We start from the raw sequence: 25,299 nt of genomic DNA on the forward strand, positions 1-25,299 counted from the left end.
CGCGAAACGTAAGCACGTCCTTCAAGCTGCGACGTCCTGCACGTGACCTGAGAACGTCACACGCTATAACCTCGTGGCGGAGAGTGGAGCGACCATTTGTTCCTGGACTCGGCAGGGGAAGGATGTGCTGCTGGCGGGTCTGCGGGCTTAGAGTGTGGCCGTGTGCTGTCCAGCAGCAGCTCAGTATGGAGTCTGGTCGGGCATTCTCCGAGGTGGGTCCTCACCATAGGGCAGTGAGCGCTCACACGGTGCTTGTGGTTTGTGTATTTGGACATTCTGTGTTTTGGGGTTTTTTGCATGCATATTCATGTTTGGTCTGTAATGGGGGCTAGAATAGTATGTTCTGCGATGTCATCTGGTCTCCAGGTCTTGGGGTGAGTCGCCGGCCCCACTTCAGTAGGTGCTGCATGGTCCCCATCCAGGGATTAACCTTGCTGCTCCCATCATGATGGCTGTGATTATAGCTGAGGATGCGCCGTGGGAAGACCTGAGGTCCCTAACGTTAGACCCCCTGATACACCGCAATACCAGAAGGAATGGCGCTGCATAAGGCTTTTCTGTTGGTAGAGTGCCGGGCAGCTGAGCAGAAACCAATCGGACTCCATTAAAGTCAATGGGGGCAGTTCCATGCTGTCTGGTTCCATTCGGCCGGGGGGATTTCCTGAACAGAGCGCCCCCTGCAGATGTGATGGCAGCCTTATACACGCACGGATCTTAATGTGACTCCTTGTATTTCAGGCTATAAGATGATGATCCGTCTCATCGCAGCAGAGATGGGCGTTTGGGAAGTAAGGAGGCCTCCGTGAGCGATGGGGCGCAGCCCTGACAAGTGAGTACCCTACATCCTACGTCCCTGCAGTACACCAAACGGCGGCCGTCACCCGGTGTCCGGCGTCCGATGATGAAGCCTCTTTACTGCTGTTCACATCATGATGCACCGTGATTAGCACTGGACTGGCTGAGGATGGCTGCCCACTCCTGGGGCGCCCATACATGCTGCCGGGCACCGATGACGGGTCGTTCCTGGGCTGTTAGTGCGGTCCGGGGATCACTGCAGCCTCCGTTCGCAGTAGGCGGTCTTCAGAAGTGATACTGCCTGTTTACACGGAACGATGCGTGTTTCCTGCATGGAGGAGCGAGAAGCAATCGCTGCAGGCATTCACACGGAATGATCATTCAGATTATCGGCTCACGTAAAAAGGGCCCTTAGAAGTTCCGCTTACAATTTCTTTGGGTTTGGGCTCTGAAGTCTAGACCGTCGCCATGTTCTTGCACCCCTCTCTCAGGGTCGTGACAGTCAAACTGATGTCTGCTGTGGGGATCCGTGCAGGAGTTTTGGAGAAACTTGCATTTTATTAGCAGCTCATGTATAGACGACTAGTTGAAGTAGTCCTGGATATTTATGAGCCGCCGACTAGCTGCACCCATCCTGCACGGAGGCCACTGACCGGTAGCTCTCTGCTTATTACTGTGCACAGGGAGCTGCCAGTTATGGGTGGGGTGGGTGTGGCTAGCCTGCAGCTCATGAATATGCAGGACTTGAATCTGAATATGCATTCCGTCTGGATGCCACTACTCTGTTTCCCTGAAAATAAGACCTAGCATGATTTTCCAGAATTTTTGAGGCTGCAAAATGAGTTTTCAGGCTTTTTGAGGATGCTTGAAATATAAGCCCTACTCCAAAATTAAGCAGTTAATTTAAAAAGTCAATTAAAATAGTGTCCAGGCAGCTATACATGTAAAAAAGTTAAACCTTTTTGAACAAAAATGAATATAAGACACTGTCTTATTTTGGGGGAAACACTGTAATACGAGTTCCCCCAAAACTAGAGTGAGGTCTGCTGCTTGGATCTGTGCAGTAATCGGTGTGACGGACGCTAGCTTATGGGGCTCTAAGGGAGGGGTGCAAAACATGGTGACATAATCCATTTAAATTAAAGATTTTGAGCTCTAAATAAGAGCGGTTTGGCTGTCCGCTGCTTCTATATGGCAGAGGCTTGGATCACTGCAGCAGTGAGGAGTACTTAAATGACTTGTGTCTTACACAAACAGAATTACAAGCGGTCTGTAGAAGGAACTTGCTGGTTAATACAGTCCTGTGATTACAGCAGCCTAGGCACTGATTCACGCTGGGGTTTTTTTTTGGTACATGAACTAACTATAAATTGACATCTGTATGCATTGCATGTATCTGCAAGTATTGTCTTGTACAAAAGACCTTATGATCGGTCAGTGACTTAGAGAAGTTAAGTCAGAGTAGAACGTGCTGCAGTTACTGTTTAAAAAGTCTGACTAGTCCTGCTGACTAATGGGTCAATGTGTCTGAAGATCTCTTGTGCAAATAAGCCCTAACAAAAGTTGTGACAAGAATGTGAGTTGGCTGCCTTGTAGTGACTGTTAACACCCCCCCCCCCCTCCTTTTTAATGGGTTCTTCCATACTGTAGTGATTGCATATTGCTCAGGCCATACCATCAGTTTGATCAGGGACCCGACCTGAGAGTGAAGGGGAATGCAGTACGGGCCTCTCGGTGGGTTCATGTATGGTTCCCAAGTGATTGTGGGGATTATGGTAAAGGTGCTAATTTTTTTTCACTCTTGACAGGACCTGATATATGGATGGCTGGATTCATCAGGGCTGGCTTCATCCTGGACAGGTAAGCTCTCCACATCACCTAGCAGGGATGTTGACCTGTGATTGTGCCACCTGATCAGCGGCATCTGAGTGGTTGTTGGCAGTACTGTGGATATAATGTACATTTGTTACTTTCCTGGCTTAGTTTTGCCTGTTGCTGTATTACGCCCCTTTTACACGAGCCGATTCTCCTTTGAGCGTGTGACATCGCCACTAACTGATCCGCGGGCAGATACTTGTACAGACGAGTATTCTCACGTATAGAGAACAGAATAAAAAAAACTCTAATTGGAAATTAAACTGGGAAATGTTTCTATCTGGATTTAATTAATACAAATGTTGGATTTAGTCTCTTTAAGCAAAAAAAAAATCTTTCCCGGTTCCAGTGATCAGCGGGCAGCCCTTTCTTGTGTATACTGTAACTCTGAGGGGCATCTGGTTACTGATCTGTGCCGCCCCACGGGTGAGCGGTGCGGCCGTCTACTTATGGCCTGTTTGTACGGGGCGTCCCATGAGCGAGAACTGTTGAGACGTTTGGTTTCTGCGTGCAGAACACTGAACGACTGCCTGCATTACAGTTAGTGGAGGCTGGCAGGGGTAGAACACTCCTTGCCCCGCACCCCCTCCATTCTGGCAGTGCTGTTGGTGATGCCAGCAATACCCACTCCTGTGTAACAGCACAAAAGCCAACATTGCTGGGATGGGCTGTCGGGCAACACTTCTGTATAAATGGGGAATTCGAGGTGGGTGTATGTCTGTCGCACCAACTCAATCTGCTCTGTCCATGTTATACTCCCCTGCTTGTTTACTTCTACCTTCCTCCACGTCTCAAGACCCTCTTACACCGCTCACAATCTCAGTGGCTCACAGGAATTTCGAGTGATGGCTCAGAGTAAATGCATGCAGCAACTGAATGCTGAGACCGGGCACATCTCTCGACATTCTGTACATTGCGTTACTCGTGCGGCCAGGATGGAGGGATGCGTCTGGAGTAGAGATGAGCGAACGTACTCGTTAAGGGCGATTTCGCAATCTTGCATCGCTATTTTCGAGTACCTGGCTGCTCGGGTAAAAAGATTTTGGGGGGGGAGGGGGGGGGGACAGGGGGAGCTTGCACTCCCCTCTGTAACCCCCCGGCGCCCCCTGAATCTTTTCGCTCGAGTAGTCAGGTACTCAAATAGCAATGCTCTCTTGCGAAATCGCCCTTAACGAGTACGTTCGCTCATCTCTAGTCAGAAGATTGAGATAACCCCTTAAAGCTTCCTTGTGCGCGGGTCTAACCTAGAAATGGAAGCGACTATTAAAGTCTACATGGATGTAATGTGAAGCCTTTTTAATCAAACTTTGTGTTCTCGTTCAGAATTGCAATTCTACAAGTGCGACCCGCAGACCAATATCGCGCTCCTCGCCCGTGTGAACGCACCCTGCCCGGAGAGCCGCCTTCACAAAGGTAACAGGTAAGTCCTAGTTAAGCTCTCACCATGCTGTGTGCTCACTGGTGTCGTCTCTTGTATAATCGGGAGATGGTTGGTGTGTATATAGAGTGCTATGTCCAATGATTAGAACCTCTTACTGCTGTTCACATCCTGATACACATGATTGCTCTTCTCTATATGAGGACATAAGGCTTTTTTTTTTTCTTTAACAACTTATTTTTTACTTTTTGACAACTTGATCACTTTTGTTTCATAGGTGAAAAGCAAGCAGCATGGAGTCTTCTGCCGAACTCCAGGTAATGTTTGGACGATGTTTGTAGGGATTCTTGAGTGGCATCAACTTTTCAGGGAACCATTAAAATGACAAGAGTCTTGACCCCCTTCCCACTCCAGGACATACATGGACTGACCCTGCAGGACTTAACTGTATGAAGAGATCGTGGGGCGACCTTCATACAGCGCTGACGTCAGCTGTTAATTACAGCTGACACCCATGGGTAATAGCTGCAATCCGCTGCTGGTTAATACCATTAACCCTTTAAAATGCCCTGAACAGCCCTCGGCAACCCTGCGTGTGGGTGTCATAGCAGCTGGGGGCTTTCTGAAAAGCCCTAGGGCTGTCATAGCAGACTGCCCATCAAGCCATTCCCGTGGGGTGGCTTGATAGACTGCCTCTCAGATTGCAGTATGATGTAATGCTATGGCATTACATCATACTGCAGGAGCGATCAAAGCATTGCTAGTTGTTCCCTGTGGGGATTGGGGGGGAAAGTGAAACTCAGAACAAAGTCTTACTAAATCATAATGTTGAATCTTGGGGCTTATTCACATTAACTAGCTGGTGCGGTGTATTGTGGGTGCACATTATGCACTCAGTAGAACCCACTGACTTCAGTAGATTCAGTAATGTGCATTTTTGGTTGTGCCAAAAAACTGCAGCATGTTCTATTTTAGTGTGTTAGACACCAGTTAGCCCATATTAAGCCTATCGGCCATTGAAATAAAGAAGCCTGCATGTGCAAATACGCCCCCAAAAATACAATAAAATGAAAATGTGCAAAAACGCCATGCCCATTGTGCAACTGCCATGTGAAGCCAGCCTTGTGGTGGTTAGGGGGTAATTAAAGAGTTTTCCATCTTTTTGCAGCCCAAGTTTTGCCTGTCACACAGCAGACATTAGCAGTATTTCTGGAGAAACTTGCATTTAATTAGTTGTAGCCCTGGATATTCATGAGGTGCATCTAGCCACCCCAGCCAATGACTGACAGGTGGCCCTAGTCACAGTAATAGGCAGACAGCTGTCAATCAGTGGCTGGAGCGCAGGGTGGGTGTAGCTATGCTGCAGCTCATGAATATCAATGACTACTTGAAAGTAGTCCTCTTTGCATTTACTGCCTATATAAGGCAAGTTTCTCCAAAACTACTGCACAGATTCACACAGAAGATGCATCACTGTAATTGTTGACTGTCATTATCTTGTGCTGCCCTCTGAGGTGCCAAAAGATGGTGACAGGCTCTTTAAAGAAAAAATGACTATTGAGCTCATATGGTTACCCCATGCCATGGACACCGACCACAAGTGAGGTGCATCCGTCAACAGTGTTACTGATGGCCCCATTCAGAAAACGGGAGAACACTAGAGGTAGACATTTTTAAAACCCTCTTGTTGTAGAGTCTGCAGCACCATAATACACATAGTAATAGTATGTTAGGCTGAAAAGGCACAGGTCTACCCCGCTCAGCCTAATACACCCCACCCCAAATGTTTACAAAGAGGATTTCCATTGTTGCATCAGTCCTAAAAAAAAGTGCTACGCATGGCTCCTTCTGTAACACTTGTGGAGATACCAGCAAGGTGGCGCATATACAGCAAAAGTGGCCAACATAATACCCATGCCCATGTGGGATATTCTGACATAAAAGGGCTCATCCTAAATAGTTCTGGGTGCCTCCGCTTCTGCCCAGCCCTCCTAATATTGGCAAATGGTGATAAAGTGACTTTGTTCCAACAGCTGAACAGAAGACGCCGCTGCAGCCTGAAGAACAGATGGGTCCCGTGTGGGTTTATCTCCGGCCGTGTACTACTTGTATTTCTATCATTAAAGTATTCAACATGAAGTCGTCTTCAAGTCTTTCTATAGCGCCAACATATTCTGCAGTGCTTTACTGAGATGACGTCAGACATGAGACAGTATAAAACTAATCCGATCAGTAGGGTTGAGGGCCTGCAAGAGCTTGCAACTACGAAGGAAAGGTTGACACATAATATATCAGTGCTACTGCTTCCCCCAAAATAAGCCCTACCCTAATACAAAGCCCTAGCCACACTACATGGGGCACACCTCTGTAGCAGTCCTTTGTGTCCTCTTCAGTGCTGAGAGCATTCTCTTCCTGGTAATGTGGGTTGAATACCCCGCCTCCAGCAAGAGAATTCAGTGATTGGCTGTAATGCTGGCTGAGGCTGTGGCCCTAAGCCAATCACAGCATTCTCTTGCTGGAGGCGGGGTATTCAACTCACATTAGCAGGAAGACAATGCTGTGCTACTGCTGAGGACAACACGGAAGACTGCTGGAGAGCAGCAAGAGGGACCCGAATGGTGCCTGCTAAGTGAGTATTAAGACACCCCCTGAAAATAAGACACTGCCTCTTTTGTGGCAAAAATATAACACCATGACATTTTTCAGGGAAACACAGTAATACCGAACAATTGATCTTTATTTATATAGCGCCAAACATTCCACAGCACTTACAAAAACGGGGATACAGAAAGACAAACTATGGTTGCATAATAATCAGCTGATGGAGATAGTAGAGGTGAGGGGCTCCAGTGAGCTTACATACTACAAATAATGGGGTGCTACAGGAGGTAAAGGGGCTGGAGATGTGCACGGTATGGCGAGGTGGAGAGGGAGGGATGCTATACACACACAGACCATGGTCAGAGATTAAGCTGTGTTGTGGCTGTATCAGTGTGACTGCAGGGGCAGGGTGGTTGTGGCTAGCAGTCACTAGGCCAGGGCCCATGTTATCAGGTGCAGTACAGAGGGGTGTTTTTAGAGCATTTTGTGTAGCGTGTTCTAGAGGACTGGTGCTGCTCTGGAGAAGTCTTGGAGGTGGGAATGAGAGGTTTGAATTAAAGTGGCACTCAGAATTGTGTGGCTATGTGAGCCAATCTCCAGCTCTAATTGGCCATTTAAATGAAGGGAGTGTAAGTACGTTTGTATGGGGGTGAGGGAGAGCCTGTGGTCAGAAAGCATAGAAACTGGATGAGATGGGCCTCCCTAAAGAGATGCGGATTTAGGGCGCACTTACGTTGAGGATAGCCAGATGATGACATATGGGCATCTGCTGGGCAGTAAAGGGTGCTGTTTACAAGCTGCACAATGGCTGCTAATGGGAGAAGAGCCAGAACTAGTGGAACACAAGGTTCTGGCAGAGAATTCATCATTTCATTGTACCTGCCTAATAGCAGAAGCTGTGACGCTCGCTACCCAGGATAATCCAGAAGGGAAGAAAGGAAGCTTGGGTAATTCTGATAAGTTTTATTGCAAGTTTCTTTCTTGGATGAGGTAGTTTGTTAGGAAGAAAGTGACGTCTATATCTTGGGGTATGATAAGCTTTCTTCACACAGTACGTTACAACTACAGGTCTTGTCTTTAAGTGACCTCTTTGATTACAAGACTCTGGCCATGGGATTTATTACAGCAGCCTGTAGCCTTCATGCTACACTTGGGCCTCCCACATGCAGACTTTTGTACAGCATTTAGCTCTGCTTTTTCAGCACAACGCTCCCATTCATTTCAATGGGGACGCTCACATAAGCGTCAAGGCTGCGCGTTGACAGCGATGCATATTCCAACCTTGGCTGTTTTCAGCCCTGCGTCACCCATTGAAATGAATGGGCAGCGGTTTCATGGGCTGTGTTTTTGGGGTTGGCAAGGCTTCATTAAAGGGATAGTCCCAAGATCACATTGGTTGCCCCTAGACAAGAGCTGCAGTCGGTCCTCATTCGGGTCCAGCAGTCTCAGTTCAGTTGTTCCCATCAGGCCTGTGAAAGGGTTAAATTGCTCCAATTAACCATGTGAACAGGTAAAGTAGTGCTACTGGTATTAACATAGATCATCCCATGTCATCCTTAGGGAGAGCACCTAGAATGTAAGGAAGGAGACTTCTAAGGCCAAGCATGATCATTTGGGTAACATGCAAACATGGAAGATTGAACATAACCTTTGCAGTGCCACCTATCTGTATGAATTCTGGCTTGACATTCAATTCTCAGTCATTGTTACAAGGCTTGTATAACAAGTCTAACATTGACTTGCAGAAATGCTGCCTTCCAATAGGTGGTGCTGCAGAGATATTATTCCATCTTCCTTATTTTGGTATTAACATAATATGGCGAACTGCACAAAGTGTATTTATTCTGAAGCAATACAGCATTTCAGAATAAAACACCCATAGCGCAACAGCCGCCCCCCGCCCCGTGTTGGCCTAACTTCACACAGGTGAGCACGATATCGCACTCACCATCATGAGAATTGTCAAAAACCACCTTGCATCACTTTGCAGAAGTGATCCTCTGCCGTGGTGGCGGATTGTGCTGTTTCTATTGTTTTCAACGAGAGACCTTGCATCGCGTGAGCCTAGTATATGGAATGAGTGCTCTCAGTGAGAGAAACCAAGTTTTCTTGTCGATATGATACCTCTAATGGCTAACAGAAATACATGATGTTACAGCGAGCTTTTGGATCTTCTATTGATCCTATCTCAGGCTAAAATGGAACTGGTTTGGATGGGGCACATATATGATATACAAATGCAGAGAGGATACCCCTCTTGATTGAAATACAAAATGTTCACACAGAAATTTGAGACTGTATTGCACTCAAAACTTAAAACAGACAAACCGAGCTGAGACATAAATACTTAATCAGTCCATTGAGCTCAGGAATGTGACAGTTTTATGATGTCTTCTCTCCTTGAACCTGCACATGGAAGGAGCTGCACCACCACCTATTGGATGGCATCATCATTACAGGTCAAGTTATGAACGTTAAAAAAAAAAGATTGGAAAGAGCACATCGCTCTTGATCTCCGTGAAGCCTTTCATATTCTCCACTTATACAGGAATCCCAGGCTGAGGTTCAATCCATTCTTGAGGGTATATCAAACATGACCATAAATTTGTACTCCCAAATTCTTCTGTGACACTGCAACTTGAAATTGCCCTTCAGTATGATAACTCTCATCTGCTCTATGCAGTGTCCCTCACCACAAAAATGGTTTGCTACAGGTAATTCAGTCTTTCCCTCTCTAATTGAGTGTCAATGAGCTCTTATCCTGGCTCTCAGCTTTGATGTCAACAATGTAGCGGAAGTAGGCCAAAAAGTCACTCTAGTTTTGCCATGAAAAGGTTGGTATATTGCGGTGCCATTTTACTGCCCATGGCAGTTCCGTTGAGTTGCAGGAATCTCTTTGTCAAAGGAGAAATAATTGTGTGCAAGTTTAAATCTTGTGAGTAGTAACACCGACTCAGAGGCTACCCCATTGGCCTCAAGGTGCACCTGGCAGGCGGTCAGTCCATCTTCGTGTGTTATGTTGGAGTATAAGGACTCCACATCCATTGTGGCCAGGATTGTGCCATCTGGGAGGGAACCTATGGTTGACAGTTTGTTCAGCAGGTCTGTGGTGTCCTGGAAGTAGCTAGTTGTATTCCTCACCAGTGGTTTGAGCACACCTTCTACCCATCCTGAGATTTTTTTTTTTCAATGAAGGTTCCCACATCTGAGATAATTGGCCTCCTTGGGTTGCCAGCTTTGTGTAGTTTGGGAAGCATATACAATACTCCAACTCTGGGGTTCTCTGGTATCAAGTCCAGAAGTTTGTGGAGCCCACAGACAAGGAATTGGGAAGCCTCATCAGAAGCCTCACATATTTCTGAGTCGCGTCTTGATCTAGTTTGGTGTAGTATCTGGTTCAGTCAGCTGTCTTTTTGCTTCCATCATGTAGTCCGATGTATTCATGAGGACTATAGCGCCACCCTTATCTGCAGGCTTTTTCCTCTTAAGTACATAGATGGCCCTTCTTTCCTGCATATTGATATTAAAAGCTTTCCTTTTCTGCTTGTCCGGTATAGTAGATTGCACCTCAGGTCTAAAGAGTGTGTGTGTGCGTGCGTGCGTGCGTGCAGCCAGGAGGGGGTGTCCAATCAGACTTCTTCTCGGCCCCTAGTTTCTCCGGTGTTGAGTGCTTGGAAGTTCTATCTCCTCTTTGTCATGGAAGAACCCTTTCAGTCTTAGGCTCCTGATATATTCCTCCATGTCATTGCAGAGTTTTTTTTTTTGTTTTTTTTTAAGCGTTGTAGTAGGACTGAATGAAAGTCCCCTGGAGAGAACACTGAGCTCCACATTAGTGGGGTTGCAAAATAACAGATTGACGACACAGCTGATTTTACCTGCGTTTGTGTCCTGTGGGGGGGGGGGGGGGGGGGTTCTACTCCATTATGGCGGATCCAAGATGTCTCGCAACACACAAATCTTGCACAATTTTCTCACCCGTGTAAAGGCAGCCTATCAGCAGCAAAAACATGCAGTTTTAACAGTCAACTGCAACAGTGTTAATAGACCCTTAAAACAGCCAATTCAACTTGAACTCATCCCAAAATGTTTAACTGTTGTAAAACAATTTGTGGTTTATAGAATGTGTCAAACAAAGGAGCTTATAAAGGATTTAATGGGGGTTTCCAAACAAATACTATTGATGACCTATTATCCGGCTAGGTCATCAATAATTGATCGGCCGGGGTCCATCATTCAGGACCCTGACCGATCAACTGAGGTACACAGAGGTCAGAGCGGAAGCCTCCGCACCGAACTCCGTACAGTGGCCGGTGCTTGTAGCTGCAGGCATGGCTTGATTTCAATGAGAGCTGTGCCTGCAGTTACAAGCGCCGGCCACGCCAGAGGTCGTCGCAGAGGTTTCCGCTCCGACCTCTGTATTTGCGGTGCCGACAGCATGCACCAAGTCGATCAACTATTGATGACCTATCCTAAGGATAGGTCATCAATAGTATTTCTCTGGAAAACCCCATTTAACAAGACTTTTGGCTTCTTTCAAAAAGTTAGTAAATATTAGTTTGTCTCTGGCTCGAGTAGTGCGGCTCCTTGCCAGCATGTACTTAAAAGGAAAACAAATGTGTCCAGTAAATGCTAGAAACCACACAGAATTACAGAATAGTATAAATGTTTATTTTCTGTGATTTATTTTGCTTTTTACAATATAGAAAGTTTCTTTCAATAGTTCTAGTAAATATAAATTTGTGTTCTACTTTTAGATGTACACAGAACTAGAAAAAAATGTCATTTTTCCAAATATTTCAAGCTGAAAGAACGCCATACAGTTTCAGGCAGCAGTTTTATGCAACAGGAATAAAAAGGATAAAAACACATTTAGAAGCCTTGACTACATAAAGACCACTTCCAAACAGCAGTACTTGTAAGCTAAAGCCAGGAGGCGCCGATCTCTCCATTACACCATTTCATTGCGTTTGTTTCACCCCCGGCTTCGGCTTCCGGGTGCAGAATGCCGACCAATATACTACAGTGTGAAAGAGGCCAACGTGGTAGTGCCTATGCTGGCCATCATGTAGTCTAGGGCACTACAAATGATCATTCTGCCCCATCAGTCGGACGCTACGTCTTTCAAGAGTTCATGATTCTCGCCGGTTATTGGTAGAGTCGATGTTTAGCATTTACTATAGTTTAAAAAGACCACAATATTTTCCATTATATAATTTGATTTTCAGTGGGAAAAGTCGGAAATAGTGATTTATGGATGCTCCTCATAGGAGGAGACATTTCTACAGCTACGGCCAGCTTTAATGTCCCATCCATCATGTAGTCATAGATAATGAGATTTAGCAGTTGCAGCCCGATGCCTCCTATTCACATGAACCTGTGAGCCCCCCCCCCCCTTGTAGGGTTCTGCTGAATATAAGATTCCAGTCTATATGTTGCTTATACCACCCCCATGTGTCACCTACTGATGCACTTGTGCTCCCCTAACACAATCATAGGAGTAGATTGCATTCCAAAAGTGGAATTGTAGTCGAAGAGTACCGAGCCGTTTCTTTCCATGTCAGAACACTTTTCCCTATTAGTAATGTCTTTTAGGCAAAATTTAAGCCATAATCTCAGATTTAGCCGAGGGCTTACAGGAGACTTTGGTTTTGGGATCTGTTGCAACCAAAGAAAATCACTGCAGCGTAAAAGTTACAACACAGCCAAACTTAGTGGACTGCTTGTGACTTTCAGCTCTGTGAAACTTCCAGGTCCCAACGGGATCAACATTCACTTATATGACATGTGATGCAGGACGGGCGTCTTTACACCAATCCATTCATGAACTGCTCGGTTTAAATGTTAATCTCAATTGTAACAACCACCATTAATGGAAAAATCAACCGCTCTTAAGGTGCTTTTATCGTTTGGTGTAAAAGCATGCAGCGGCTGAACAACTAACGAGAAAACTGGACAACGTATCGCTCCGTGTAAACGGCGGCATTCACTTACGAACAACTGCCTGCTTACTGTGAACACCGGCAGGTCGGCCTGAACGATCCCCGGCCCGCTCCGCCTCCATTCAGTGTGCGTTCCCGTGTAAAAGCATAGGAACGAATATCGCTGGACGACTTGTCAGGCATCTGCTGCCCGACAGGTCATCCCGTGTAAAGGCACCCTTAATTACCGACATGTCCTATGATTTTGTAACAAAATGAGATTCTGGGTCTGTGAGTGGCATTCTTTACAGCGCACTTACATTTTTTGTGATCAGAATTGTACATTAGTCGACCATTAAAAGAAAAGTACCATTAACCAAGTGTGGCGCCCTTTAAGTCAACCTTTAACTGTGGACGTGATTCGTTAGTTACACTTCTCACGTTCTCCTATAGATTGTGGATGATTTTTTTTCTCAATAATGAACAGGATGTTTACAATATCATTTATGTATTTTAGTAATGTAACATAATACAGAGCGGCGATATGGGTGGAGGGGGGGGGGGACACTTCATGTCCACAGTTAAAGGATAAAGAACTTTGATGACTGAGGATCAACCTCCTTTTCTGACAAGTTTATATGTATTAAGAAAACGAGAAATGTTGGAAATCTCCGTACACAAGAAACCAAATTATGCTGGTTTCACATCTGCGCTGGAACATTCAGTTGGAGGTTCCATTGCCAATGCGGCTCAAAATACCGGAAGAAAAAGCGCTGCATGCGAAGCCTTTTCTTTCGTGTAAAAGCTGGGCAACTTCGTGGAAACCGAACAGCCCCTTTATAATCAACGGGGTCCGTTCGGTCCCATCGTGAGACGGAGCGGTTCGGCCGTGGGGATTCCCCTTTCCTGCTCTGAGAACAGAGAAGGAAGGTGGAATCCCCAACGCAGGAATCCCCGCACCCATAGCTGTATATAATATTGGAATTGTTCATCATCCTTGCACTCATTACCGTAGCTACTAGTCATCGGCAAATTGCTGTCACCGCTCTATCATTATGACTTTGGGCTTCACTTGTATCTCAATTTTGGATTTCCGTTTTTGAAGCAATGAAAACGGGACGTGAAACAAATAAACTGATTTTTTTTTTTTAAATCCATTGGAATCAATGAGGTGGGGAACGGTGGGGTGGGGGCACAAAACTTTGCTTCAGCTTTTTTTTCACTGGAAGAAATAGCGCAGCAGGTTGCATAGCTGTACCAGGTCATTCTACACAGAGCTCGAGGACTTCTTACATCTTTGGGCTTTGTTCTAGTTTAAAACCAAAAAAAAACCAATAAACTAATTCAATGTACATTATTTTAGAAAAAAAAAACAGAAATGACATATACTAGGAGAAGCATTAGTTGCACCTTATTTCACAAGCGTCAGTATACATCATCTACAACTGCATTTTAAAATTCACATTTTCTGCACAAGGTATAAATACACGTCACAAAAGGTGCAAATTGGGAGGTAAGCACAGATTCTGTACAATACTAAGAGTTGTTGCTCTACAAAAACACACACAATGCAAAAATCTGCCTGATAATCTAAACACTAAATTTACATTTATACATTTTCAAAAGACATAAAAAAAAAAAAAAGATCACACAAGACGATGGGAGAAACTAGAGAGCGACTATCTGAAAAGGTCCTTGTAACTTTTCGGGATGGTCGTGTGAAGTTCATGAAGCAAAATGCAGGTATCGGGGTTGTGGTCTGCGGACAAAAAGTCTTCAACATGCCATCTGTGGACAATTTATAATTGCTCAATATTGAAGTTAAGTTACAAAAATATGTTGTTTAATGGGGTTTATACGACTAGATTTGCGATGGAAACAATTAAGGCCCATTTGCACGCAACGACTATCGCTCAAACGATGTCTTTTGAGCGATAATTGCTGCGTGTAAATGCTACCATCGTTTACTTTCCGGGCGAACAATGATTTTTAGTTGAGCTTAAAATCCATTGTTTGGACGGGGAGCTGATAGCAGGGACCGCACGCTGTGATTCTCCACGGGAGCGCTGATAACATTGCATTCAGCTGTAGTCCCACTGCAGAACAAAAGAGCTGTATGCAGAGAACAGACCACCTGCTGGTATTTGCATACAGCACATGGAGGCCAATTTACATGCAAATGAAGCTAATAAGCTACTAATGGGCATTAGTGCCCATTAGCAGCTTATGCAAAATGATCATTCAAACTGTCCTTCTCCCTATCTTTTAAACCAATGTTAAGGGATCATCTATGCGTGTAAAATGGGGCTTTAGAAGCCGGCTCTATGAGAACCGTCCTTACTTCAGTGAGGACACTGCGCCCCCATCTCCTTGGAGCAGTCACTAATTACATCTCTCTTCTCTAATATAGTAGAAGAATAAATGAGAGCTATGGCCCTTCTACACCAAATGAGAACCTCACGATTCTCGTTTGTCCGAGCAGAGGGGGTTGGTGACGTCATCACCAGCTCGTTCGCGGTCGTGCAGCCTGTTTAGACGGGCAGATCATCCTTGGGAATCGGGAACTTCTCCTATGGAAAATTAGTGTTTAAACACGACGGGCAGCCAACGAGCTGGCGATGAATTTTATTCTCGTTCGGTCATTGGCTCGTGTTTAAACTAAACAATTTACGTTCGCTTGAACAACTTTTGGAATGATAGTCTTTCTGTCTAAACGCACCTTAAGGCCGCTCTAACACACGTGTTGTTTTTTTTCCGTTTTTTTTTACAGTGTATAGCACTGCGTTTCATACGCCGCTGTAAAACGTCTCCATTGATTTTAAACGGGGCTTCTCAGACGAGCGTTAGAATCGCCAGGATATTCAAGCGCTGTCCGCTCTATTTCGGCACTTTTTAACGCACCTCATCACCAATTGTAATGATGGAGTGCATTAAAAACGCTGTCGAATGAATTTTAAAACGCTACATTTTAACAGACGCCCTGTGTGAGAGCCGCCTAAGGCTAGGGCTATAAAGTGACTTGTGGTCATGTTACTTAAGAGCGCAATGTCACTTGGCAGATAATGGTAGTAATAGTGGTCACTTAGTGACCCCGCAGGTCGCGGACACAACACTCAGCAGAAATTCAAACCCGATAGATTTCAGCGCGATCACATTCACGATTATTAGAAGCGCCACATTGCGATCTTACGTCACACAGCCATACGTTGCAGTGTAGCCTTGGCTTAAACTCTGCCACTACTTTTAATCTACTGCTGTGTTCACCATGTTAGAAATCAGCATACTGGTCTTCAAGCAATCTGAAACTACGATGGTTTATGGTATTTGCGGTCCTTACACGGTTCTTACCATTTGTAATTTTATTAACTTTTTGGGAAAAGAGACAAGTGTTTTTTTAAGGAGCCGGCTCGTCTCCTTTGTTGTTGCCATTTGAGGTTGAATCTCAGATTTCCACCGCAGGATTTTCACTCTGAGATGCCGCTGATTTAGCCTGATGCAATTGGGCAAATCCACACAAACGGACGACTTGGCAAGAAAGAACACGGCAAGTTTATCCTTTCTATGCAAATAAAAGGGACGTGGTTTTAGTTGTGGGATCCGTTTGGAATATCAGTCATGAGAAGGCGACCTTGGGGCATAGTTACGGGACAGAAACGTCTCCAACCATTTCTGGTATCCCTACATGGGATTAGGCTTCTTTCACACTCCTGCTGGGGATTCCACTATCCTGCAGGAAGTGGGAATCCGCCTGCGGCTAAATGGTTCCGTCTCTGAATGGAACCCGTTGACTATATTTGGACCTGTCCACTTTCTGCCCAAGTGCCCGCAGCTGGATCTGCGATGGGTGTGTTTATTGCCCTCCTGCAGCTGGGTAAGAAAACACATTTTGTCTTCGGGTACAATCACATAGCCGTGATATATTATATAGTAAAACCGCATGTGTATTTGTGGCTTTCGCAGGTGAAACATGTAAAATAAGGGTTTGGTTTTTTTTCCTACTGTGAAAACCCATGACATAAAAAATGTGTTTTTTTTCTGATGTGGTTTTAGCTCCGCCTAAACCGTGAGCCTATGTTCACATGGCCAATTTTCCTGCAGATGCGATTTGGAATCTATGTCGATTCTGCATATATTCCGCATCAAACCCCAGTCCACAAGTGTTCCCTTTTTGGAACGGGAATTTTTCCGCGTGCATTTTAAATTTGCGCTGAGTTAAAAAAAAAAGGTGACATCTTACTTCTGACACAGAATTCATCAAGAAATCCATTGCAGATTTTTACTATCAAAGCAGAGTTTCTCATTCACTTCAATGGGGGAAAAGCTAAAAGGCCAACCCAGGCCGCGGCGCTATGGATGGCGCTTAGACAGTTCCAACGGTCAGTAGCAGAATGTAATAAGCCATTTGGCGTTTACCTACTGATCCAGTTTTGCTCCTTGAAAATCCCTTAAATACTTATCTGATCTATGAAATATGTCCTATACAGGTTCCCAGACATGTAATAACTACTGCGTGGGACCGGAGCTTTGTAGCAGGCTGCAGAAGGGGCAAGCAATAGGACCATGGCGAATTGATTACATATAACTTTAAGAGTTGGGGGGGGGGGGGGGCTCCACTTTGGTGAAAAAGTAGATTTTCCATTTTTAGCCAGTTTGGATCATTGTTCCAGAGATTGTTGAATGCTTCACAGTGATTTCTACAAATAAATTTACATACAATGCATACAGGTTTCAGCTAAGCATTTTTGCTCAAAGATAGCTTTAGTGATCATGTTATCTAGTCCTATTAGGCCCTCCATCCATTTTTCAGTATCTCCTACCCCACTTTGCTATGTGGTTCCAATCCTGTAGTATGGACGTTTTGGGTTTCTCTGCATCAATCATTTAAAGGGGTTCTGTCATTAGATTTTTTTTTCTATACTTACCTATTCCTCCCCCGTCAGTCTTCTTTACTGTATCTTCTCCTCAGCAATCTTCTCCTGGGTCCTCCAGTCCCTCGGGTCACCTCACTGCAAGCCCTCCGGATCCTCTTCTGTTTTGTAGCGCACATTGCCGTCAGTCAGTCTCCTTCCTGCGGGTCTGTGTACCCGGTCACTAGTGACGTAGTATTCACTACCTAGCAGGGAATGCCGAATCCTATAATCGGGCTATTGCCAAGACTGCGAATGCGCGCTGTCTTGTGGCAATAGTATATGAATACTCGCAGCGAGACAGCATGCCTGCACAGTCTCTGCAATGGCCCAGCATGCTACGTCATTAGTGACTTGGTACATTGACCTGCAGGAAGGAGAATGCCAGCAATGTATGCTACAAAACAGGAAGAGGACCCGGCTGGCTTGCAATGAGGTGACCCAGGGGACTGGAGGTACAAAGAGAAGATGAGCGAGGAGAAGATGCAATAAGACTACGGCCTGGGGAGGAATAGGTAAGTATTGATTTTTTTTTTATAAGGAAGCGGCCGCCAGGATACCCCTGAGACTGAGCGAAAGCACTGCTCCGACCCCTGTGTAATGGACGGAGCTCGCAATGCCAAGCGTAGTTTTTGGCCAAATCAATGGGACCCCGGTCTGCAATTACAAGTGCAGCTCTCACTGACATCAATAGGAGCAGCACTCTTAATTGCAGGCACAGCTTCCACTGATTTCAATGAGAGCAGCTATTGCAATTATGAGCGCCGACCGCTACACGGGGGTTGGAGCAGTGCTTCCACTCCGACGCTGATGTATCCATGGCGGCTGCTTCCTGGATAACCTTTTTAATGCACGACCTAAAACTGGTTCCAAATAATATTCTATTTGCTACTTGTCACGGCATGGTAACATGATCCTGGCAGGAGGCCAACTCAACTCCTACTACTTCTGTCCTATAAAATTCTAGCTCTCTCTTAACCCCCCCTACATTTCACTATACTCTCAGACAGCAGTATCCAAATTTACAATGCATTAGAAAAAAGAAAAAAAAAAAGTTAACAGCCGTTACCAGATTTAACCAAAAAGTTGCCCATGTGTACCAAAAAGTTGTTCTCACTGCCACCTTTTGTTATCTCCTGAACACCAGATTTTGTCTTTGCGCTAAAGTCATGGAATTGGCAACACGGAAAACCACAGCAACCACCACTAACTTTGTTACCTTGCCACCCACCGCAACGTAACATTTCTTTATTTCCTCCGCCTTCTATCGAAACGTCCGTGAACACGTTGCTGAAGCGATTACGGGAGCGCAGCAAACCAGGCGGCATTTTGTACTTACCACGGTAGACAGAGAAAGAAAATTTTTGTCTATTATAAGACACTCTGTGATTGAAAAACAAACATTAAAATACGTGATCGAGTTAGAAAAGCAGATGAGCAAGCGAGAAAACGTCTGGCTTCACCAGCGGGGCGTCGTCATCTGTACAAGGGTTTAAGAGAGAAGTCAGCTAAACGACAGTTAAAAGTATTGTTTCTCAGCAAATCTATTTTTCTGTTGCTATGTACATGTAGAACATCACTGACGAGTCTGGACAGGAGACTTCTGGGCCGTCCGTGGATTGTGGACAGAGGCTTCCGGATTTTGCAGCAGCTTTCTCGCCAGTCCCCTATGCCCGGTGCTCAACAACTCATAGGACAAGGGTCACTTTTCGCTTTTCCAGCAGAGTTAATTACCCTCATTAAGCAACGGCCAAACTCCTCCAAGATCATTCGCTCTGTGGCAGCTTTGGACTTTGAGAGCTTCTCTCCTTCCTCGGCCTGGGCTAGAAGACATGCGCATGTAGCCTCAGCGACTTCCTTTGTGACGAACGTGAATGGTAGCCTAAAAAAAGTGCGAGGGTCTATATGAGCGGAATAGTTTATAATAACTACTAACAGATCTATTAACTTCTGCCTTTAAAATGATAGAAAATATAATAATTTTATAACTAAGCCCTTCAAAAGTGAAATATGATCTGAAGCTACAGCTACATACTTTATGGTCAGTAAAGGGGTTGTTCAGTTGTAAACTATTGACGGCCCATCATCAGGATTAGTCAATAATAGCTTGGTGGGGGTCTGTCACCGATCAGCTGTTTGCACTGGGGCAGGAAGCAGATAGCTACAGTCTCACTTTAGTGGCCAGACCTGGTATTGCAGGCATTGAAATTAAATGGGAACTTTGCTGCAATACCAAGTCTGGCCACTGTAGTGACTACGGAGTAGTCTGCTTCCTGCAGAAATCAGCCCAGAAACAGGCAATTGCAGACCCCCATCGATCTACTACTGATGATCAATTCTGGAGGATAGGTCATCAGTAGTTTACAACTGGACAACTCCTTTAAGTCATTGTTAACTCAAAAGAAAGCACCACGCAAAAATGCGCAGAAGTCAGTTATGTTAACGGTCTTCTACTGAATGCTTATGGTCTCCATTACATTCTATTCCCATGCTCTCAGGACACCGGCTTTTGACTGGGGTCCATGGTTGTGTACACAATTCATATTGCAGTTGATAAAGAAGTTTAAATACTAGGTCTCTGCTAGCTGTGGCCCCTAAGATCTAAGCTTTGGAGCCAAATCCCAGCATAATAAATACTACAAAGATACAGCATGTGTACTGGTGAAATAACAGACAATATGATAAGTGCAGCATCCATGTTGGAGTACTAAGCTGCGCCCAGATTTAGTGGAAGGAATCTGCTCTGGATTTCACCCCTATACTGTAAAGGGGTATGAAATTCACATCATTTTGGTAACATAGGGCTTTTGATTCGGAAATCTACACCATGCTTCCATTCCATGTGGTTGGGGCTTTGAGGAGCACCAGATCTGCAGTGTCTGAACTCAGCCTCAGGCCTCGTTCACACGAGCGTTGTTTTGCACAAGCGTATGTGCATGCAAAACAGCGCTGAACACATATGCATAAAAAGTGCGTGAACGAAGGTCCATGCCCATTGCTTTCCTAGATAGATAGATAGAAATAAATAATTCTATACATATACCGTATTTTTCGCCTTATAAGACGCACCGGTTTATAAGATGCACCCCCGTTTTAGAGCGGGAAAATAGGGGGGAAAAAATCATTACTCACCTCCCCCGGCATTCTGCGGCGCTGCTGCAGGCTGTCGCTCCCTCCTGTCCCCGGCAGAGCATTGCTTTCTAGACGCAGGGCTTGAAATCCCCGCCTCCAGAAAGCTAATACTGTGATTGGCTAACACACGCCATCAGCCAATCACAGCCATTCAATGACATCATTGAATGGCTGAGACTGGCTGAAGGCGCACGTGTATTAGCCAATCACAGCCATTCAATGTCATTGAATGGCTGACGGCGTGTGTTAGCCAATCACAGTATTAGCTTTCTGGAGGCGGGGATTTCAAGCCCCGCGTCCAGAAAGCAATGCTCTGCCGGCGACGAGGAGGGAGCGACAGCCTGCAGCAGCGCCGCAGAATGCCGGGGGAGGTGAGTAATGATTTTTGGTTTTTTGACAGGAGAGAAATCTTCTAACTGATCGCACATTTGTTTGTGCGATCGCGAATTTAACGCGCAATCGCGCTAAATAAATCACGCCCGCGCGTTAAATTCGCGATCGCGTTAAAAATGGCGATCGGAACGAATTTTCAGCACATTCGCTTTATAAGACGCAGGAACTTCCTCCCCCCCGCTTTTCAGGCGGAAAAAGTGCGTCTTATAAAGCGAAAAATACGGAATTTATATTATATATATATATATATATATATATATATATATATATATATATATATATATATATATATATAATTTTCAGGGAAGGGCTTATATGTAAAGCCCCTCCCCGAAAATCGCTGCAGTGGTTGCCTGTAGCCCATTGCTTTCAATGGGGCCGCCGACAACTGTGGTAGGGGATTCTTTACTCCCTCCGGGGAGTCCCATAATCACTGAACACTGTGACAGTGCTGTCAGTGTGTTCAGTGATGAGTGGACTCCCCGCGGGGAATACTTACGCACAGAACGCACCTATGCAGCGGACGAATGTCTTATCTTTTGCAGGTGTGCGAATTTGCAAGCCTGTAAAACACGGACATGTGAACACACCATAGGAAAACAATGGTTCTAATAGACGCGTGGTTTTGTGTGCACATACAAGTACACACGCGTGTGAACGGGGCCTTAAACTTTTTCAGGAGTTTTAGAACAGACATGTATCTAATACTTCACCTGCAATTACATGATGAGACATACACAAGGCTAATTATATTTCTCAATCTAATCAAGGCACAAAAACTAATTAGTATAAAGAGACATTGGATGGGACTCACTTTCCTCCTCCGCTTGTTAGTGATGGTGCTGGTCTTGTGAGCAAATCCGAGATCTGAGAAGACAGCTTAGTTTTGGCAGCAGTTTGCTGTTGCACCCGCACTTCCGCAGCATCCGCGAGGTGCATTAGTGTCTTGCGCTCTGGACTCTCCTCAAAGTTTTTGCATCCTATGCACTTGCATATTGATGAACACATAATTTTTGCCTATGGGAAAAATTTATATAAATTTATAAACTCAATGAACAGCAATGATGAAGTCTTGCTTACTTCGTACAGCTTTTTGTGATGCTCCCATATCACGGCTGGGTGCAAGAGCCGTACATCTGGATCCAAAACCAGGATCGGATCACTGCAGGGTAATACAGGGGGAGGGGGGGGGGGTAGGACTATTTTCTTAATGAGACTCTGTTACCTTCTTTTAGCCCTATGAGCGAAGCTTATGAGCTACAAGAAGGTGACCTGCAGAGTCCGGGGATGTAAGGCCGGTCTCACACAATTGCATTTGAACTGCCGATTCCTTGGTCTCTGTCCACCCATGTGATGTGTGATAGCTCACAGGCAAATCAATTACATTGCCTCATGCTGTTCCGATCACATTAGCGTGTCAGAATTGCATAAGCTGCGAGTGGAAAATAAAATGCAGAATGTGCTATTTTACAACGGATATACGCAATCTAGAGCCCCTTGTTCTCTATGGGGGATGTATATACCTGCAGCCCATACGCAATTACATCGCATATGGGCTAGGGGTATACGCGTCATTACTAAGTGATGGCGCGGGAAATCTAAACAAGAAACAGGTGTACTGCGCATGACCGTACCGTACGGCAGGCTTAACAGCTGTAAACCGCTGCGGTTTCCACTTATGGCCATGTGAGCTCGTGTTATACTTGCCTTCCCCGTTTTCCCAGTGTTAATGCTGGAAGAGGTTGCTCAGTGCATTAAGCAGCCGCTTTCAGCGCTGACACCGGGGGAGCGACGGCGTAGGTAACTATAATACCTGGACACAGCGGGGCACCTACTTTTAGTCCATAAGTTTAGTTTATAGGGTTAAAACTAGGTGACAGGTTCCCTTTAAATTTTCTGTTGTCATCTCTGTAAAATTGTCTGCCACAACCAAGTAGAAATCAACATACCACTATATCTGTCCAGTACAGCAAGCATAAAACTTACCAAACTTTGGGTGGCTTACTACTAATTAGATTGCAAGCCCCCTAGGGGGGACAGCGGACTGATGGAGGTAATGACAATTCCTGCACAGAATACGCTAATGCTAAATAAGTAGCAAAAACTCAAAGTAAGGCCGCATGCACACGGGCGCGTCATATCCCGCATGCGGAAGTCTTTTTATCTGTACTGCAGATGGTCCACGCAGCGAGCCGTCAGACATGTGCAGTAAAGACATGTATATTTTTTTCATTTCCGCTTTTCCTGCGGAAGGGCCGCAGAGCGAACGGCTTCCATGGACTTCAATGGAAGGCATCCGAGCGGAATCCGCACAGAGATAAAGCACGTTGCGATCTCCCCTCCACGAGTGGAAAATTGTAATCTATTTCCACTCGGGTTGGGGAAAATCGCGTTTTGCCGTAGCATGCTATGCGGTATTTGCTGCGGAATCCGGAGACGGGCGCCGGCTCTTGATTCCGCAATGTAAATCCGCCCGTGTGCAGGCGACCTAGAGCAACATTTCGGATAGCTCGGGCTTTCAATCTAAAGGCAAAGCATCTTTACCTCGTAACATTCACAGTAGTTCTTTAAGCATCCGGATCGTTTGCAGTTGCAGCCTTTACTGTGTCGCCTGTCGGATTCGCCTTCCTTTCCTTTGCCAATTTTTGGTTTGAAGGCTTCTGGATTTCTGTCTAAACACGCCTGGTGGTAACCAGAACAAACGGGGAAGAATCAAAAACACGGTTCACATTTTTCGGTTTAGTTAGCTGCGCTTTCCGTCTATCTTTGTAATTTTTTTCTAACCTTGATGGCTTTCTGCCGCTCGTTCTCGTGCTCCAAGTTGTTGTAGCAGTTTGTACAATTGCAGTTATTACAAAACTCTCCGTTGGCAAAACAGTCACAATATCTGAAAATGACAAAAGGTGGTAAATAACGAGCCTCCCGTGGGAAACCATCAACATAAAGGTCAACTGGTATTAAAACAGTCGTAGGAGCCACAAGAAAACAAGATTGCGTTCACCTAGAGGTGCAATTAGACGAAATGATTAGAGAGAAAAATCGCCGGATCGGTCAAATTTAAACGCCAATTGTCCAGTGTAAACACTGCCAATGATCAAACGATAAATCATCCGCTTATTGTTCATTTCATGCGGGCACGAAAATCATCGTTGGCTCATTCGCTAAGGCCTCATATCCACTAGGAAAATACAATCCGCACAAAATCTGCAGCAGATTCCACGCGGATTTGCTTTAAATGGTTTTTTTATTTTTTTTTTGCATGCGGATAGCCCCACCTATAGATAGCAATGTGGCCGATCAGTCTGGAATCCGCGGTAAAATGGAGCATGCAGCGGGTTTTTTTTTTCCGCTCGTGAAAAACGCAAATCGATTAAAATGCCATCCACGGGTGCAAAATTTAATATAATTGACCGCGAATGGCCAATGATTCCCTATGGGCAAAATTGAATGCGGATTTCACCGCGGAATCGGCAATTCAATTTTGCTAGTGGACATGAGGCCTAATCTAAGGTTTAAATACCGATCAATTATTTGTTTGAATGATCTTGTGAGGGAACGATTTATCTGCCTGTGTAAACATAGTTCGCTCATGTGAATGATTAGTCGTTAGTAGAGATGAGCGAACGTACTCGTTTCGAGTAATTACTCGATCGAGCACCGCGATTTTACTGCGATTTTACTCGGGTGAAAAGATTCGGGGGAACCGGGGGGGGGGGGGGGGGCGTGGCGGCGCGGAGGGTAGCAGCGGGGAACAGGGGGGAGCCCTCTCTCTCTCCCTCTCCCCCGCTGCAACCCCCCACTCACCCACGGCACCCCCCAAATCTTTTCGCCCGAGTATGGAAGTACTCGAAAATCGCGGTACTCGGGCAAAAAAGGGGCGTGGCCGAGTACGCTCGCTCATCTCTAGGCTATATTCATGCAAGACCCACAAAACTTAAATGAATATGAACTCCATTCCTTCGAATGGAGTCAGACCTGAGCAATGCTGCAAGATAAAAAAAAAAAAAAAGATATCTATCTATCGCTGCATGTCCTATTGTTTTCACACCCTCTCAGAAAGCATTGCCCATTGTTTTCAATGAGACAGTCAAACACACAGCATGCCAATGCGCACGCGAGAGCGATGTGATGTTTCCCATTGAAAACAATGAGAAATCCTTCCGATCCTCCGACACTCGTGAAACAAGTGCTGGAAGACTGCAACTTCAGAGAAACGATACGAGGCATCTTTGTATGAAAAGTGCCTCATATCCGTGTGTAAAACACATGTTGACAAGCGCAATATCTGGCCGAGTTCCTT

The 25,299-nt window shown here is 45.3% G+C and overlaps 1 protein-coding gene and 1 long non-coding RNA gene across 2 annotated transcripts in view; one reads left to right on the plus strand and one right to left on the minus strand.

Moving 5' to 3' along the window:
- Positions 1-68: 68 nt before the first annotated feature.
- On the plus strand, positions 69-6,187 carry LOC136573097 (uncharacterized). Its single transcript, XR_010785853.1, has 6 exons — positions 69-212; positions 739-829; positions 2,604-2,655; positions 3,994-4,090; positions 4,326-4,365; positions 6,082-6,187. It is a non-coding gene; the product is annotated as an uncharacterized lncRNA (long non-coding RNA).
- A 5,117-nt stretch (positions 6,188-11,304) lies between these two features.
- Positions 11,305-25,299, minus strand: part of LIN54 (lin-54 DREAM MuvB core complex component) — a 43,938-nt gene continuing 29,943 nt past the window's right edge. Inside the window, 4 exon segments of the mRNA XM_066574275.1 lie at positions 11,305-19,356; positions 21,814-22,016; positions 23,544-23,681; positions 23,784-23,886. Coding sequence (XP_066430372.1) covers positions 19,155-19,356; positions 21,814-22,016; positions 23,544-23,681; positions 23,784-23,886 — 646 coding nt within the window. The 3' untranslated portion in view covers positions 11,305-19,154.

Source organism: Eleutherodactylus coqui, chromosome 7 (genome assembly GCF_035609145.1).
Source record: "Eleutherodactylus coqui strain aEleCoq1 chromosome 7, aEleCoq1.hap1, whole genome shotgun sequence".
NCBI classification, from domain to species: Eukaryota; Metazoa; Chordata; class Amphibia; order Anura; family Eleutherodactylidae; genus Eleutherodactylus; species Eleutherodactylus coqui.